The sequence below is a fragment of the Macaca fascicularis genome, chromosome 2, assembly GCF_037993035.2.
Source record: "Macaca fascicularis isolate 582-1 chromosome 2, T2T-MFA8v1.1".
NCBI classification, from domain to species: domain Eukaryota; kingdom Metazoa; phylum Chordata; class Mammalia; order Primates; family Cercopithecidae; genus Macaca; species Macaca fascicularis.
The window spans coordinates 59,883,734-59,904,103 of NC_088376.1; the positions used below are offsets into that span (position 1 = coordinate 59,883,734).

Here is a 20,370-nt window from a genome sequence, read left to right on the forward strand (position 1 = left end):
TGCTGGGATTACAGGCATGAGCCACCGTGCCCAGTCAATTGATATTTAATTTTTTTTAACTGCCAACCTGTTTTCCAAAGAGGCTGCACATTTTACATTCCCACACCATGAATGAGGATTCCGGTTTCTCCATGTTTTTGTCAACACTTACTATTGTCTGTCTGTTTTGTTGTAGTCATTCTAGTGGGTGTAAAATAGTATCTCATTGTGGCTTTGATTTGTGTTTCTCAAATTACTAATGATATTGAGTATCTTTTCATTTGCTTGTTAATCATTTGTATATCTTATTAGTGAAACATCTACTCAAATATTTTGCCAATTTTTAATGGGTTTATTTTCTTATGTGATTGTAAGAGTTCTTTCTGTATTCTGGATATAAGTCCTTTATATGAAATATGATTTGCAAATATTTTCTCCCAGTGGCTTATCTGTTTATTTTCTTAATAATGTTTTTTGAAAAGCAAAAGTTATTTTTGATGAAATATAATTTATCTGTTTTATAGATTGTGCTTTTGCTGATGTATGTAAGAACTCTGTCTAAGCCTGTCACAAGGATTTTCTCCTGTATTTTCTTCTAAGAGTTTTATAGTTTTAGCTCTTCTTTGGATCTATGATCTATTTCAGCTAACTTTTGTGTATGATATGGGGTAAGGATCTAAATTCATCTTATTTCATATGGATATTCAATTGTTCCAGCACTGTTTGTTAGAGGCCATTTTTTTTTCCTTATTGAATTGCCTTGGCATCTTTGCCTAAAATAAATTCACCATAAATGTAAGGGATTATTTTTGGATTTTCTATTCTATTCCATTAATCTATGTCTTATGTCAGTGCCACACTCTCTTAAATACTAGGTTTTTAATAAATTTTAAAATCAAGAAATATAATTCCTCTAACTTCCTTTTTTGTTTTCAAAATTGTTTTTGCTATTCTGGGCCCTCCATAATGAATTTTAGGATCAGCTGATAAATTTCTGTGAAGTAGCCTGCTGGGACTTTGATAGGTATAGTATTGAATCTATAGATCAATTTGGGGAGAATTTCTACCTTAAAATTTTTGTATCTTTCAATTCATGAATGTGGTATGTTTTTCCATGGAGATCTTTAGCCCTCTCAAAAATATTTTGTTTTCTTTAACTTCTTTTATTACAATTTATTTCTAAGTGTTTTATTCTTTTTATGTTATTATGAATGGGACTGTTAATTTTATCTTGGGGATTGGTCATTGTTAATATACAGAAAGAAAATTAATATTTGCATATGTATTGTGTATCCAGTGACCTTGATGAATTTGTTTATTAATTCTAGTATTTGTGTGTGTGTGTGTGTGTGTCTTTAGGATTTTCTGCATAGAGGAGTTTACCAACACTCCAAGTCCTTTTACCTCTATTCATTTAGTTGTATTTACCCTTAAATCCTTTGGCCTTCATGCCTACTTCCAGGTTGTTAAACACTAAATCCTTAGTGAGGAATCCTCAATATTCTGCTTAGGCTCCTTGGTGCTATTCATCTCTTAGCAGCCATTTTTCTTGCCTCTTATTTCACAGAGAAGGTTAAGGTTACCAATAGAGGCAAATTTATTGTGAACCAGATGATGCTTAAGTTTCAGAGTCTCTCACTTAGGACTTCCTTCCAAGGTTCTGAGAAGGCTTCTGGTGAAAGCAAGATGATTGAGTTGTAATTTGGTTAAAAATTCTCTTTCTACTCAGGTTTTTCCTCTCGCTCACTTTTTAAAAAATTAATTATTTTTTGTGATTCTTCTGTTGTAAGTATACCATTGGAGTAGTCACAGGCATTTGGAGGATCTGAGTAAGGGAAAGTTGACGTAGGAGTACACCATTATAATTGCCATTTGGAAAGATACTTTAGAATGCTTTAATGAAACAAGCAAGAAATTACATTAATTTGGATATATATAGATTTTTAAAATTAAGTAAAAGCATTTATAAGCAAATTAAGCAATAGAAATTATTGTGGCCTAAAGAAGCAAGCTGTAACAACTTCTTTGATTACATCAAAGCAAATTTATTAATAGAAAGAGATAATTTTTTAAAGTTCTTGGGTTATTTGATAATCTAATGTAAGGGAGTTAATTATTCAGATACATTGGAGAAAGATTTAAGTTTACACTGATTTTACAGATATGACTAACATCATTGAATGTAACATACAAATCATAATACACTACTTCAGGCAGACCATCTAAGATAAATTGACCCATGAGTTTCATTATTTCAAAGACAATTTAATCGCTTTCCAAGAAAACTTGAAATGACAAAATCTTATATATGAGAAAAGTTTAATAAGAATTTCCCCAAATTTGACAATGCTAAGAATTTATGTGGCATTACTGATCATCAAATTACTAATTACTAATTACCAAAGGCCTCCCAGATACAGTGGACTCTATTCAGCCCTTTTCTGCAGACTTAAACACTGATCACTACATTTTTCTTAAAATATTCATATCCCCTGGCTTTTCTGACATTATTCTTTTGGCTTATCTTCTGACTCACTGATGAGTTCCCCCTAGTCTCCTCTGAGGGATTCTTTTTAGTTTCAGTCGCTTAAATGTTTGTGTTGTCCAATGTGTTATCCCTAGCACTTCTCATTTTTCCATTTCTCCAACTGAGGAGGAATTTATTTTATTTACTCTTTCATTCAATATTTGTTGAAAACATATTATGCAGTAGGCACTGTGCTAGATGCTAGAGAGACTGTGATGAGCAAGATAGATATAACCTCTGCCTTATACTCAGGGATACAAATATTGACATGCTCTCATGGCTTCAGTCATCACCTTTTTGCTGCTCTCAAATCTGTGTCTGTATTTTATTTGATTATTAAGATAATTAAAACCAGAATAAAATCACTGAGATGACAAAAATGTGATTACTTTGAGCTGTCAGATTTTATGAAGCAAATGCACTGGATCAGTCACTTTGAATTGTTTTACTTATTATTACCCCAGATTTTTCACTGCCTATATAACCATGGTATGCGGGACAAATGCTGTATAAGACTTTAAGATTCTCATTTAGGATCTAAGACTAAATTGCTCTGACCTAATTTTCTCCACTAAATGCTTACTGTTGAATATAAAAGGATTAATAGAATAAATGTGTATGAAGGTAGTTAGCTGTCTTTCTTTGTAGTTAAAATAATGGCAAAATGGAAATGAGTTAGAGTGACCATACACTTCAGTTTACCTGAGATATTCCTAGTTTATTTGTTGTTTCAGCATAATATGAATACCACCTTCTGCTTTCAAAATTGTCTCCAATTAGACAGTAGATTATATGGTCACTCTAAAACTATTTTTGGAGAAGTTTATTATGCTTACTATTTTTTAAAATCCTATTTTTCTTTTTTTTTTTAATTTGCAGTCAAAGATTGTCAGAGTACAAATATTTCTGGAATAAGACTCTTTCATTACTTACTTTTACTAAAAGGGAGCTCACCAGTATTAAAAATGAAGTGTATGATAATTACCAAAACTGGACTTCATTGAAAGGAGAAATTTTTCTACAAATTAAATCTATAAGTGAAACAGCCTTGACAGGTTTGTTACATATATTTAGAATATAATTGTCCCTTTTTGGTAAATGGTACATCATAAGTAATAAAATAATGGTATTTCATTTTATTTGATGGGAATTAGGATTAACTTTGTTATCACTTGGTAGAGTAGATGACCATTAAGATCTATTTCAACTCTGAAATTTAATTATTATAGGTTTATCTAAGATAAGCTGTGATACATCTATCTTGAACTGTGGCCAGAAGTCTGTTCATTACTGTTAAAACTACTAATTTATGTTTTTAAAACTCCTCTTCTCTTAATGAGTGAGTAGCTCATATTAGGTCAGCCTTCTTATAGGTAGCAACTATAAATTCTAGAAAAATAGCTACCTAAAGACAGTAAAGAGTGACCCAAACCAAACACATAATGGAGGGAGTATCAAAAATTAAAAGAAGGCATACTAAGTGAAAGATGCCCATTTGAAAAGGCTACATACTATATTATTCCAACTATGAAGTTCTGGAAAAGATAAAACTATGGAATAGTTAAACAATCAGTGGTTGCCACGAGTTCCAGGCAGAGGATAAATGAGAAGAGAAAAGAAGATTTTTAGGGCAGTGAAACTAATCTGTATAATACTACAGTAGTGGAGACATGTCATTATACATTTGTCAAAGTTCATAGAATGTACAACACGAAGAATGAACCCTAATGTAAACTATAAATTTTGGGTAGTAATAATAATGTTGATTCATCAATTGTAACAAGTACTACTCTCCTGAAGGGTGTCCATTGTTGGGGAGGATTTGTGTGTGTGGAGAGAGGGGGATATGGGAATTCTCCATACTTTCTGCTCAAATTTCCTGTGAACCTAAAACTGTTCTAAAAAATAGTCCATTAAAGGTTTTGTTTTTTGTTTTTTGTTTTTTAATGTTGAAAGAAATGCATGGCAGTGAGTGAATTTTTTCTTTTTAAGGATGTTGGACTGAGAGCAGGATACAGTTTGCTCCATGCAAAGAAGCTAAAAATCTGATAGAAAACTGTAGACTAGAGGATAGAGATCAAGGCAACCTCACTCTCTGAGAAGTAAAGGGATATCCCAGAGAAGTGAAAGCCAGAGAAACAGAGCTCAAATTTTGCATATAAACTCTTTCTAAATCTCAGGCTTATCCCTGAAATAATGTGCTCAAGGAAGATGCTAAATAGTCCATCTGAAACTAAAGTAATTGATATTTTAGCTGTCACCTACCCTACGGGAAACAGATTTAACACTTGAAGTTTAGCTAGATTAACTCCTTGTTAAAACAATACAAGAAAAAATAAATACTCTTTGCAAGAACATAAGAATCCAGAGTCTCTGTAACATAACACCCACAATGTTTAGTATACAATCCAAAATTACTCATAACCAAAAGAATAGAGACTGGTTGACTCAGATGATATAATTAGCTGGCCAGGATTTCAAATTAGCTATCATAACAGTGCTCAAGGATATAAAGGAAAATATGCTAGTAAGGAATAAAAAGAAAATCTGAGTAAGCAACTATTAAAAAGTGAGAAATTCAAGAATTGAAAAATATGGTGTCTGAAATAAAATTTCACTGGATGGACTTTTATAGCATATTGCATTTACAGAAAAAAGAATCAGTGAATTTTAAAATAAATCAATAGAAATTATTCAATTTAAAGAGAGAGATAAACATTGAAAAAAACTGAATGGAGCCCCAGCATCCTCGGGAAAGAATAAAATGCACCATAAGTGACAAATATGAGTAAATATAAAAGACTCCTTTTCTTTTAAATTTTTTAAAACTCACATGCTTATTTAAAGCAAGCATTATTATTTTGTAGGGCTTATAAAGTGTGTCAATGTAACATGACAACTAGAGTCTAAAGGTTGGAGAGGTGGATAAATGGATTCATTTGGTTGCACTATATTTGTATTTTATGTGACATGGTAGAATATTTAAACCAATAAATTAAGTAGTATAGTATAATTTGTAGAGCAACTACTAAAAAATTAAATACAGAAACATGTAGCTAAAAAGCTAATACATAATTTAAAAGATAACTCTTTAAAAAGTATTCAAACAATCCAAAAGATGGCATTTTAAACATCATCTAAGATTTATGCAGTAATCAAATCAGTATAGTGCTGGCATATGGATCAACGAAGATGAATGGAACAAGATAGCCTGATAAATGACCCTACTTATATAATCAATTGACTTGTGACAAAGACACCAAAACAATCCAATGAGAAAAAGAAAGTCTTTCAACAAATTGTGCTAGAACAACTGAATACCCATGTAGAAAAATATACCTCAACTTCTGCCTCACACCATACATGAGAATTAATTTAGGATAAATCATAACCTAAATGCAAAGGATAAAATTATAAAACTACTAGAAGAAACATAACAAAATATCTTCATGACTTGATGGTAAATGAAGATTTCATGGATAGGACATAGAAGTAAGAACTATAAAAAAATGAAAATTGGTGAATTAGATTTTATCATCATTAAAACATCTGTTCATCAGAAGCTATCAGTACGAAAATGAATAGTTAAATCACAGAGAAAATATTTACAAAATGTGTGACAAAGAACTGTTGTCCAAGTTACATAAAGAATGCCTACAAGTCAATAATATCAATAATAAAAGTATTCAATCAAAAATGACCAAAAGATCTGAACAGACACTTTACACAGGAAGATATATAAATGGCTAATAAAGACACAAAAATGTTCTCAACATTATTAGCTCGTCTGATTGGCTAAAATGAAACGGTCTGATGGCAGCAGATGTTACTAAGTAGAGTACTGGAATCCTTGTACAAATTTGTAAGAATGTAAAATGCTACAGCCACTTAGAGAAAAGATCTGACAGTTTCCCATCAAGCTAAATATACATTTATCCAAAGACCCTGAAATTCCACCCTTTGGTATTTACCCAAGAAACGTGAAAACGTATGTCCACAAGATACTTATATGAGAATATTCAGCAACTTTATTCAAGCTTAATTCAAAATATCCTAAAACTGCAAAAAGCTCAGGAGTACATCAGTAGTAGAATGGGTTCTCTAAAAGAAAACAGTTGGATATATTCAGTGGAATATGTAATGAACTGCAGATAATGTAGTAGCATGGATAATCCTCAAAAATATTATGCTACTTGAAAGTAGCCTTACACAAATAATACATATTGTATTATTTCATTTATACAATGTTCTAGAAACAGGCAAAACTAATCTACAGAGGGGAAGAAACAGAACAACAGAACAGTGGTTGCCATAGAGGATAGGATTGACTGGAAAAGCACAAAGGCACTTTCTTTGATGATAGTAATTCTTTATGTTTTGATAGGGGTTTGCATTACACAGGTCGATGCATTTCCCAAAACTCATCTATTGGTGCATTTGAGATTTGTACATTTCTGTAGGTAAATTTACTCAAAAAGAAATATATCCAAATGTTGAACTCTATCTCTATGATGAAATGTTTAGGAGAGAAGTATATTTATGTCTGCAACTTACCTTGATATTCATAGGATGGATTGATGGATGTATAAAGTGTTTGATAGATATATAATTACATGATAAAGCAAATATAGTAAAATATTAACTGTAGAATCTAAGTAGTGTGTATATTTGTGTCCAGTATACAATTATTTTAACTTCTCTATATGTTTTAAAACTTTCATAGTTAAATGTTGGGAAAAAATCATGTTAAACCGTGAAACTTTAATTTCACTTACCAACAATTTTGTTATATAATATGTGCCTTCAGAAATACATTTTATATGACAATATGCTTTTAAATTTGAAATTTAACTTTAATAATTAAATGTAGGCAAATAGAGGAATATTGTAACAAACATGTAAAAAGTATGTCTATATTAGGCCGAGTGTGGTGGCTCATGCCTAGCACTATGGGAAACTGAGGTAAGTCAATAGCTTGAGCTCAAGAGTTTGAGACCAGCCTGGGCAACATGGCAAAGCCCTGTCTCTACTAAAAATACAAAAATTAGCTGGGTGTGGTGGTGCACACCTGTGACCCCAGCTACTTGTGAGGCTGAGGCATGAGAATTGCTTGAACCTGGGAAGTGGAGGTTGCAGTGAACATGTCACTGCACTCCAGCCTGGGTGACAGAGTGAGACTATCTCAAAAAAAAAACAAAAAAAAAAACAAAGGGGATATCTACATTATTAAATGGAGCAGGCCAGGCGTGGCTCACGCCTGTAATCCCAGCACTTTGGGAGGCTGAGACGGGCGGATCACGAAGTCAGGAGATCGAGACCATCCTGGCTAACATGATGAAACCCTGTCTCTACTAAAAATACAAAAAATTAGCTGGGCGTGGTGGTGGGTGCCTGTAGTCCCAGCTACTTGGGAGGCTGAGGCAGGAGAATGGCATGAACCTGGGAGGCAGAACTTATGGTGAGCAGAGATTGCACCACTGTACTCCAGCCTGGGTGACAGCGCAAGACTCTGTCTCAAAAAAAAAAAAAAAAGGAACAGACACTGAGAGTGTTCTAGTCATATTCTTTGGACCTTTAGTGTTCTTCTGCTGACTTTTAACTTCCAGTATCTGCATATCTGTGCCAGAGGAATCTTGCTTCTGCCACAGTTAATAATATAGATATACTTTACATAATTGTATTTCATTTTGTAAATATACTATATATTATGCATCATTTCCATTATTTGAACATTCGTATGTGTCTTTTTTTGGATATATGTTTTTGTTCATTTTTGGGTAAATACCTAGGAGTGGAATGGCTGAATTGTATAGTAGGGTATATGCAACATTTTAAGAAACTACCCAAGGCTTTTCCAAAGTGGTTATTCCTTTCACATTTTTACCAGCAGTGTATGAGAGCTCTAGTTGTTGCTTATCTTTGCCAACACTTAGTATTGTCAGTCTCTTTCATTTTATTCTTTGTAATGAGGTGTTCATATAAAAGATATGAATGTACGTGTAAAATAGTCGTCTTGGTAATTTTCTCATTTTTGAGTGTCTTGTCACATCTTATAGAATACTTACCTCATAATATCAATAGTTGTGAATTCAATCATGCTAGACTTGCAGAGACATCAACTCTAATGTTTTTGTTTTCATTTGTGTTGCATTATTAATATTTTCTGTAATCCATATTTTCTTTTTCAGGAAACTTTTAAGGCAACTATCCATTTTAGGACTGTTAATTAAACCACATAGCTGGGAACAGTTATATCAGTTATATAGTGCAGTGTATCACAATCTTAGAAAAATAACAAAAAAGGAGACACTGACGCCCCCTCTGTGTAGAGGAACAACCCTCCTCTCTCAGAAAGCTTCACTCACTTTATTCTCCCTGCATATGACCTGTGGCCATGACTGTGCAATATGTGAAAAGAGGGAGGCCCTTCAGATTCATGCAGGGGAAATTGACTAAGGGTCTCCCAAACAAGTAGCTGTCCCTTCTTGTAATTGAAAGTCTCAGTTCATATGCCACCTCCTCAAAAACATCTTTGCTGACTGCCCTAGTTAAAGTTGTCTTCCTTTATAGTCCTTCTCTATCCTGATTTTCTCTTTCATTTTTAATAATATTTACTACTACCAGAAATATTCATTTATTGATTTATGTGTTTACTGCCAGTCTCCTCCTACTGGTTGTAATCTCAGTGAAAACAGGAATTTTGATTGTTTTGCTGAATGCTATATTACTAGTGTTTTAAGAGAATTGAACCTGTCACATAGTAGGTGTTCAGTGAACTTTGTGGAATTGAAGTGGAAGTTAAAGTACACCCACATTTTCATAGTCAGATTCCTGATAATATTTATATTAGGTTTTGGAACCTCTGAGTATCCTCTAAGATTTCTTAGTAATGCTTACATATTCTATAATCTGGAAAGGGAGGAGAGGCTTCATTCATTAGCTACACTTGCCTGAAAACCAAGAGCAAATTTAATGTAGGCTATTATCAGTAGTACAATTTCAAATTGGATTTTAAAAATCAGTTTGAAAGTTTTTTATTGAATTTACAAGAGGAAAATATAAACACTTAATAATTAGTTTTTCCCAAATTCAAAAGGATATAAGGATTGTTGCAATCATAAACATAAAACAACCTCAATATAAAAACATAGAAAATACAGAAAAGGGGCAAAAAAGAAGAAAAATTTACATAAATCATCTATAATATCATGACACAGAGATAACTGCTGTTAACATTTTGATATAGAGTTTTCTAAACTCTTTTCTGTACATATATATACATATATACACTTAAAATATATCATGAAAATATAGTCATGCCAATTAACTACGTTGACAGTATTTTATTATAGGCATGTATTTTATTTAACTAATTTTCTATTCCTGGACATTTACGTTGATCATGTTTTGCTATTGTAAATAAGGCTTCACTGAACATCTTTATACATGCATATTTATTATTTTATCCTGTTTTTAAGAATTTTTTCTTAAAGAAAAAATTCACATAGTGAATTCCTAGAAGTGGAATTGCAGAATCAAAGTATATGCCCATTTTGCTTTTCATTTGCGAGTGTTACATTTTATATTTTATTGAACATGAAGAAATACGAGTTAGTTTTCAACCCTTGACTTTTATATTTACCATTATAGTATACCACTTTGCCTCAGAAGCTGAAGGACCTTGTTTAGAAGTTACACAATGGTGATGACATAAGCTCTAAGGTGGAAATGCACACACGAGGAAAGTATATTCAATTCCCAAGCAAGAGCTTGGTGAACACAACAGATGGGGTGTGTCAAACTGAAGCTATATTATTATAAGAGCTTTTTTCACCTTTAAAAAAACTTTCTTCTTAGTGCTATCAGAACAGTCAAATTTCCAGGGCATGGATGTACAAATATGTGCAAATACATGTAAAACTTGAAAGGTGCTGATGCTTGCCTTTTTACAGTTTCTTTGATCAATTTGAACACATTTTAAATTTAACAGCAATCCTAGTAACTACATAAACATGCCAATTTTGTAGCATAAAATTTTAAGCAAATAATCTATATCTTAAGTATAGAAAAAATAAATTGAATGTAATGTTTTTAAAGGATAATTCTAGTAAAACTTGAGGAACTATATCCCACTTACATGAAAAGATGACCAGGAGCCTAAGAAGCAGGCAGACCTTTGCTTTCCCATAGGTTAGCCACCAACCACATGGGGCTATTGAGCACTTGAAATGTGGATATAGCCTTTTGTTGAAATAACATTTTGGATATGTGGAATGAAATAAAATACACTATTAAAATTAATTTTTGTGTTTCTTCTTATATTTTTAATATGGCTACTGGAAATTTAAAATTATATGTGTGGTTTGCATTATATATATTTCTATTGGAGATGACTAGTGTGGATAAACAGTGAAATGAACATTTTAACATACAAAAATTTGTAAATGTTATAATTTATTTGATATTCACAAAAATGATTAGGACGATGTGAATTATAGCTGAAGAACACTTTAACAGTCACTCTTAATCCTAACCTGTTAATGTTTTTTTCTAGTTGTCTTTATTATTTAATTCGTCTTTTACTTAAATTTGTTAAACAAACACTATTCAGAGTCAGGAATGTTAGAACTCTTGGCAGAAATCAGGAAAAATTTGGAGGGGAACGTAGGATCCTTGATGGCGTTGCCCTTGTACAGACTTACCACCATGCCTGGAGAAGGGCACACAAGCCAATATATCTGCGCTCAACCATGCTGGCCTCTGTGCTGCAGCTTGAATTCTTAATACATAAAGATATATAGGCATCCTAAGAGCAGGTCTCTAAGAGTCAGCCAAAGTTTATATCCTGACTCTGCCACTTAAAAAAAAAAACTGAGACTTCAGTGTCCTCATTTATACAATGAGAACTCACATACACACACACACACACCCCATATGCCTAGCAGAATAAGGAAGCAAGATATGTTAGCTATAACTATTCTTTTTTATTCTAAAGTCTGTGTTTTTCCTATCATATTCATTTCTTATTTCTATTGCCGAATGTTTCATTGTAATGGGTTTATAGCTTTTCTCCTAAATAAAGTAACAAAAAGGGTTTTCACATGTAGTTTTTTAAAAATCTACATAATTAGACCAGAAAAATATACTCAACTGATTTTTGATAAGAACACACAGGCAATTCAGTGGAGGAAGAATAGCCTCTTCAACAAATGATGCTGGAACAATTGAATATCCTTAGGTAAAAAAAAAGAGAGCCTTGTCCTAAAGTGCGTACTTTTTACAAAAACTAACTCAGTGGATTAACCACAGACTTAAATAGAAAATATGAAACTTTTAGGGAAAAAAAAAATCTTTGGGGCCTAGGATTAGGCAAAGAGTTCTTAAACTTGAACTAAAATCATGATACCTAAAAGGGAAAATTGATAAATTGGATCTCAGTAAAATTTAAGAACTTTTACAGAGTGTAGTAGCACGTGCCTATAGTCCCAGCTACTCAGGAAGCTGAGGTGGGAGGATTGCTTAATCCCAGGAGTTTGAGGCTGCCATGCTCTATGATCATACCTGTGAGCAGCCACTGCACTCCAGTGTGGACAACATTGCAAGACCCTGTCCTAAAAAAAAAAAAAATTTTTGCTCTGTGAAAGACCTGTTAAAAAGGATAAAAAGCTACAGTACAGACTGGGAGAAAATACTTGCAAAACACATATCCAACAAAGGATTTATATGTAGAATAAATAACTCCCAAAATTCTATATTTAAAAAAATCAATTAAAAAAATGGGCAAAAGATATTGGTAGAAATTTAACCAAAGATGAAATATAGATGGCAAATAAGTACATGAAAAAAATGTTCAACATCATTAGCCATCAGGAAAATGCAAAACTACAATTAAATACAACTACACATTTATTAGAATGTCTAAAATTGAAAAGACTGACCATACTAAGTGTTGACATGGATCAAAGAAACCAGTTTTCTCAGCACTGCTGGTAGGAATATAAAATGGTTCAGCCATTCTAGAAAATAATTTTGCAATTACCTCTGAAATTGAAGATGCACTTACCACATGACCCAACATTTGCACTCTTGAGCATTTATCCCAGATAAATGATAACCTATGTTCTCAAAAATACTTGTATGTAAATGTTCATAGCAGCTATAGTCATAATAGCCCAAAATTGGAAACAACCCAAATGTCCTTCAATGGATGAAAGAAAAACATCCTATGCCCATACCATGTAATACTACTCAGCAACAGAAGGAAGCAAATTATTAATATGTGTAACAACTTGAATGAACCTCAGCTAAATTATGCTTAGTGAAAATAGTCTCAAAAGTTTACATAAGATATGATTTTGTTTATATAGCATTCTTGAAATAACAAAATTGTAAGAACAAAATTATAAGTGTTGAGAACAGATTAGTGGTGGCCAGGGATTAGGGATGGTGGGGATAGTGGTAGGTTTGGCTATAAAGGAATTGCAGGGATCAACTTTGTGGTAATAGAGCAATTCTGTATTTTGATTGTGTTGATACGTAATGAAGCTACATTTATGATAAAATTGCATGGAACTATACATACACACACACACACACACATATGAGTGTGTATACAATTGGTAAAATCGGAGTGAGTTCTGTGGATTTTACCAATGCAATTTTCTAGTTTTGACAGTGTGCTACAGTTATACGAAATGTCAACAAAGGAAGAAGTGAGGTGGCGTTAAGGTTGAATAGGAACTCCCTACACATTTCTTTGCAACTTTCTGTAAATTTATATTTATTTCAAAATAAAAAGTTTTTTAGGTTGTTTTTTGTTTGTTTGTTTGTTTGTTTTTTGTTTTTTGAGATGGAGTCTTGCTGTGTTGTCCAGGCTGGAGTGCAGTGGCATGATTACTCACTGCAACCTCTGCCTCCCAGGTTCAAGCTATTCTCCTGCCTCAGCCTCCAGAGTAGCTGGGACTACAGGTACATGCCACCACCCTCGGCTAATTTTTGTATTTTTAGTAGAGACAGGGTTTTGCCATGTTGGCCAGGCTGGTTTCGAACTCCTGACCTCAGGTGATGATCCACCTGCCTCGGCCTCCCAAAGTGCTGGGATTACAGGCGTGAGCCACCAGCTATTGATTTTTTGATTTCTTTATTTAGTAAATCTGGTCACTGAGTCTTTTTCCCTATTATTGTAATCAAACTGTGAAGTTTTGTGAATTAAGAATCACACTGTGTTTGTAATATCAGAATGCCTTGATAATAAAGTTATAGAGGTTTCCTAATAATATAATGACCTAGCATAATTTTGAGTTCCTTTGCCTAAGCTCACAGGACTAATAGAAAAACAAAGAAAAAAACTTATCAAGGTAAAGAAATTGATTGCATAGCTTAATAGTAATAATTGTATTTGCATTAGCTAGTGAATTATGTGATAATACTTATTCTAAAAGCTAAAAACATGTATTGGCTATAAATTTTGGTAATAGTACAAACATTTTAAATAACAAGTATTCTAAAATATAGTGTGATGGGCTGAATTGTGTCCCCCTCCTCAAATTCATATATTGAAATGTTAAAGTCCTAATCTCCAGTACCTCCTACAGTAACTGTATTTGGAGATAAAGTTTTTAAAGAGGTCATTAGGGTAGCCCCTAATCCAATCTGACTGGTGTCATAAGAAGAAGAAATCTGTACACAGACACCTACAGACACCATGTGAATACACAGGGAAAAGGCAGCCACCTGCAAGCCTAAGGAGAGAGACCTGGAACAGATCCTTCCTTCGCTGTCCAGGAAGGAACCAATCCTGCTGACACCATGATCTCAGATTTCTAGTCTCTGGAGCTGTGAGAAAATAAATTTCTGTTGTTTAAGCACTCAATCTGTGGTACTTTCTTTCAGCAGCCCTAGCAAACTAATAAATGTAGTAAACCCCATATATATTGCACAATATTATTCAGTTACTTTAAAAGATTTGCATGTTAAAATTAGGCTTTAAAATCAAAGTCCAAAACTAAAATAACATTCCTAGAAAAGGGAATTGCTTAATATTTTCTTGCTGTTAATGTATGCTGAATATTGAGTAGCAGGTATGAGTAAAATATTTCCTATTCTAGCAAATGATTATCACTTTACGTAATTGACATTTTTTAAAATGAAGTTTTTATAGATGAAATTTTCTTAAACAAGAGCATACTTATTTTAATAAAATAAATTTCAGGAAAAATATTTTTACCAAGGCAGAATACTTATCAGGTGAATTCCACTCCTCAAACAACTATTGACTGAATAGTTGTTGAACTTTTAAAATTCAAATCTAGAATTAGGCTTAGAAATGTAGTCCACATTTTTCACAAAATTGATTAAATTAGGGATAGAATTGATTGATTCATTTATTCAATTAAAAATGTTTCTTTTGGATATGTGTTTTAACTGCCTATCCTACTCTGAGATTTAAAAATGTGGGGCTCAAAATGCTTGCCTCTGAAATGAAGACAGATAAACACATATTCAGGATCTTCAGATAGTGGTATATCAAAAACAATCTAGAAATTTTGCTCAGCAATGCCTTTATTAATTTATTAGGCATTTATTGAGCTCTTGTTAATCCTAAGACATCATGGTAGAAATAAGGGGGGAAATAGAAATGAATAAGATACTATCTATGGCCTAAAATAACTTATAGTCCAATAGTAGGTCACATGTATGCATGTGATCAGTGCAACACAAATGTTGTAAATTGCTGTGAGTTCCAGGAAGATGAAGATCACATCCAGATCAGGTCCAAAAAGATTTCTGCACAGAGGTAACATTTGAGCCATGATAGCTGAATATATGAGGATAGGAGGACCTTCTTCATGGGATGGTGCTGAGACAGGAAAAGTTCAAGGTGGATACAATGACCAGTATAGGTTGACCTTGTGGGGAATCTTAATTTCTGAACCCCAAATCAGGACACATGTCTGACAAGTATGGAATTGTATAATGACAAGGGTAGAATTGAATCTTTGCCACTAGGATTGCCATAGGCAAAGGAGTGTTTATTTTGCAAAAGGTAAATTAATTCATCTCCATCGAGTTTACTTTTTCCTAACTCTGTGTTAGGAATGTTGTAGCTTTTGTTAGTTTTGAAATCTTGATGTACTTTTCCATGTCTTAGAATATATTTCACAAATAAATTTGTATTGCAGATTTTTACTCTTTTAATGTAAGATAGAAAGTCACATTGACATTAGTAGTTATTTTAGAGTATAGTGTATGCTAACAGAGTCAGCTTGCTAACCTAAGCAGTGTCATTTTGGCAAATGATAAATAGGTGACAGCATGTGTGTGGTGCTGTGCAGTGTCATTTTGACTTAAACATAGATATGGTTCTGGTATGTTATAGTTTATTCAACCTTAAGGAGCCACCTTTTTGGCTACAAAAATACACAGAAAGACTTTTTAGGTACGTAGGGAAACTAACCTCCTTATTTTCTTTAACTCCATTCTTTTAAAAATTTTATGTACTGTGTGTTAGTAGTTTTCCTCACACAAATTGGTGCATAGTTGTAAGTTTTCAGTAGCATATAGCTATTTTGAGGAAAAACATTCCCACATAAAATAATCATTGGACTATATTAAAATCCCACTTATTTGGTTCCTGCAATTTATTTCTCTAGGTTTTCCATTTTGAGCAGGAACTAAATGTAGAGAAGGTGCCAGGCCCCTTGTGCTTATTCCCCAGGTCTATCACAAATGCCACTTTTTCTCCCAGACATGCTTTCTACCCATGAAAAGATATTTTGCTTTTCTCTCCTTGTACTACATTCCTGATCCTCCTCATCACAATCCCTTAAAACATGCTCTTTTTCCTGTGCTCTGTTCTAGCTCTCTGCTTTACTTCTCCTATAACCATTTCCTGGCCATATTACCTCTACTGCATGTCTGTCCTATGTATCTCTACTTGTGGTCTTCACTGGCCCACGTGGTTGCTGTTTCTGCTGTGGTGGCACCAAGAGCAATAAACGAAACCAACCACTTTTGACATCTCATCACATGTTAAACCTATCACATAGTCGAGGATGGGCTAACCAAAGAAGGGAATTCCAATTGAAATGTCTGAAAAAGCAGACTGTCCAAATTTTCATGTAAATCACATGCTCATCAATTCAATTAATTGTGGTTGTACAAATTTTATAGCACTTATTTTATCTTTGTTGAGTGTGTGTTCATGTGTTTTAATGATCGTTTAAGGCAATAGTGCAGAAAAGACTGATGAACAGGTAGCTTGTTAATTATTCCAAAGGATAATATGCTCCATGCATTTCTCATGAAATTATATAAAATTAGCACATTTAAATCTAAGTAGAGCTATAAAGACATTTTTATTAAACAATCTAAATAGAATAATGACATGATTATTATGATGAATTCTGGTCTTATTGGGGGGACACAGTACTATTAAAATCATTAAGGTATTACTAACTATGCTTTCTGCCTATAAATTTATTAGTTCTAGACACTACATCCTTCTAGTCCACTCTACTCCTAAAATCTTTCTTCATAATTTGTAGAGAATGTATCCTAGTTAACCCCTTAGAAATGCCACCCAACCAGCTCATGCTAGAACATTTCAATTTACTTTTCTGAATCATGTTGCCTAAAAAAAAATTTCAATAAAACCCATAACATTACACAGATCTTATATTATTCATTTATGTGAGTATTTAAAAAGCAGGCTTTATTACCACTTAATGCAATTTAAAAGCTAAAAAAATACTGTTAAAAGATTTCATGCATCATGTAGCAATAAAACATCATTTTCAGAATGACTACTGAATTTAAATTTAACTTTTTAGTTAGATGTCATTATAATCTCAGAAATGTCATATTGCCTTTCAACTATTAATTTCCTAAAAGAAACTAATCAATCTTTAGAGAAATGTTTTATGATTCAATTATTGGCTATTTGTAAACTTTGAATTCTTTTTACAGAAATAGACATACTGAATAAAAGTTTGATAGTGTCCCAGAGAAATAAAGTATGCCTTGAAAAGGAAATGAAAAATCTGAAATTGTTGTCAGATGCAGCCATATTGAGATCTCAGCAGATTCAGACATCTAGACAACAGGAAGTAAACTTGCAAACCAGATGCTATGATTTGGAAAAAGAAGTACTAGGTAAAAAAAAGTCTTTTTTGCTGTTGTTGGTGACTAGTTATATAACTACATGAGGAAATATTTACATTTTTACTTAAAATTACAACAAAATCTTGTTTTAATTATTTTGGGTTGCAAATATGCTTAATTATTAGTATCACTGTGGTGATAACTGTGCCTGTGGTCAATACTTGCTGTCATTTCCAGTTTTGCCATTTAGTGTGGTAAGACTTAAGTGGATATATAAAAGACATTTCAACTGCAGTGTAAGATTTCAGAAAACTAAAGTGAAATTTACTTTGGTATATCTGTGCTTTACTATGTTTCCTTGTAAAGGTGAATCCAGATTTGTAGGCAATCCTTCATTTTTCCAAATGAAAAAATTTAAAGTGTTTGAAGCATCTTAGGCAAGGTTTTAAAATTTGTCTCCGCCTCAGAGGAATGAGTGTCTTGACAGTAAATGTAAGCAGTTTGTAATTTTCCCTGGAGGTAGGAAGGGATCGATAAAATAGGTAATCAGAAAAATGATATCACAAAAGCAGAGTTTTAGAAAAATTAATCTGTTATTAATGAATAGAGTATTTCAAACATCAAGACACTGGAGCCAGGTAGCCATTTTGAAAATATCTTTGCCAGTATCCCAATCCCAAGACTAACCATAAGAAGCTGAAGTAGGGAAGGGAACTCACATTTTTTAAGTCCTAAGTGTGCTAGACACTTTATATGAATTATTTCTATCTGTTCTTATAGAGACCACGAAAAGCATGTATAATTATCCTATCTTACAGCGGAGAGAACCAAGGCCCACAAAGTATCATAACTGGTACTACATTCCTGGTAAATGGCAGAAAGTAAAAGCAAAACTGGTTGGACTTCAATGCTCATGCTTGTCCCACTGTGTCTATTTAGCCTTCTCCGTGGCCCAGTGGGAAGGGTGAGATAGAATCAGGGTTGAGGTGACTACCCAAGACCAGGGAAATGAACATCTGTCTGGTAAACACGGAAGAGAAAGAAGTCAGAAAGCGTTCTGAACCTCCTGTGTTTGGGAGTCTTTAATCATGGAAACATACCACAGACTATGGAAATCTGGAGAGAACCTAGTGTTGGAAGAGAAGATAACAAGTCATCATATTAACTTTGTAGCAGTATCAACAGATAAAAATTTTAAAATCAGATAAAATTTAAAATAATCATATATTTTTATTTTCTCTCCTGAGAACTACCTATTCATAGATTCTGGAAATTTTCTATTGCATTATTGGAATTTTTCTTGATAATTTTATAGCAAATTTTATACAGTATAGGTATTATATTCTATATTCAATTTTTTTCTAATGTATAATTTATCTATTGACTTTTTGTCATAAACTTTACCATATCGAAGTTTTTAATTTTGGTATAATCAATTATTATCTTGTATTGTTTCTGCGTAGTCTTATTAAAGTCATCCCATTCCTAGATAGTACATACAGTATCCTGGGTTTTGTTTCCCAAGTGAGTCATTAATACATATAGAATTTATTTTGATTTTATTTAAAAAATTTAGACAGCTATTTGAAATTTTTTCTTTTTAATTTTTCTGGGTACATAGTAGGGGTATATATTTATAGGATAAATGAGATATTTTGGTACAGGCATACAATGTATAATAATCATGTCAGGGTAAATGAGGTGTCCTGCCTCAAGCATTTATCCTTTCTTTGTATTACATACAATTCAGTTACACTCTTTTAGTTATTTTTAAATGTACAATATTGTTGACTGTGGTTACCCTGTTGTGTTATCAAATACTAGCTTTTATTCACCCTATCTAACTATATATTTGTACCCATTAACCCTCCCCACTTTCCATCCCCCCAATCCTGCCCCATCACCCTTCCCAGACTCTGGTAACCACCATTCTATTCTCTATTGCCAGGAGTTCAATTGATTTAATTTTTTTTAGTTTCTACAAATAAATATGCAAAATTTGTCTTTCTTTAGCTGGCTTATTTCATTTAACATAATGACCTCCAGTTTCATCCGTGTTTTGCAAATGACTGGATCTCATTCTTTTTATGGCTAAATAGTACTCCATTGTGTATATTTACCCCATTTTCTTTATCCGTTCATTTGTTGATGGACATTTGGGTTACTTCCAAATCTTGGCTATTGTGAATAGTGCTGCAATAAACATGGGAGTGTAAGTAACTCTTCAATATACTGATTTTCCTTCTTTCAGTATTATAACTAGCAGTGAGATTCCTGGACCATATGGTAGTTCTACATCTAGTTTTTTGAGGAACCTCCAAACTGTTCTCCATAGTGATTATATTAATTTATATTACCACCAACAGTGTTCAAGTGTTCTCTTTTCTCCATAACCTCGCCAGAATTTCTATTGTCTGTCATTTGGATAAAAACCATTTTAACTGGGGTGAGATTATATCTCAGTATAGTTTTGATTTGCATTTCTTTGATCATCAGTGATGTTGAACACGTTTCCATATACCTGTTTGACATTTGTGTACTTCTTTTGAGAAATGTCTATTTAGATCTTTTTCCCATTCGTTTAAATCAGGTTATTAAATTTTTTCCTATAGAGTTGTTTGAGCTGCTTGTGTATTCTGGTTATTAATTCCTTGTCAGATGGATAGTTTGCAGATATTTTCTCCCATTATGTGGGTTGTCTCTTCACTTTGTTGATGGTTTCCTTTGCTGTGCAGGAAGTTTTTAACTTGATGTGATTCCTG

The 20,370-nt window shown here is 32.9% G+C and overlaps 1 protein-coding gene across 5 annotated transcripts in view; it reads left to right on the forward strand.

Moving 5' to 3' along the window:
• The window catches only part of LEKR1 (leucine, glutamate and lysine rich 1), a 227,156-nt gene that overhangs the window by 96,021 nt on the left and 110,765 nt on the right, over window positions 1-20,370 (forward strand). The window contains exon 5 of one of the 5 annotated variants that reach the window (XM_045386726.2): window positions 504-1,264. The exons of the other annotated variants lie outside the window; for them this stretch is intronic. Coding sequence (XP_045242661.1) covers window positions 504-519 — 16 coding nt within the window. The 3' untranslated portion in view covers window positions 520-1,264. Of the gene's footprint in view, window positions 1-503; window positions 1,265-20,370 lie in introns of those variants that run through there. 5 annotated transcript variants of the gene reach the window in all.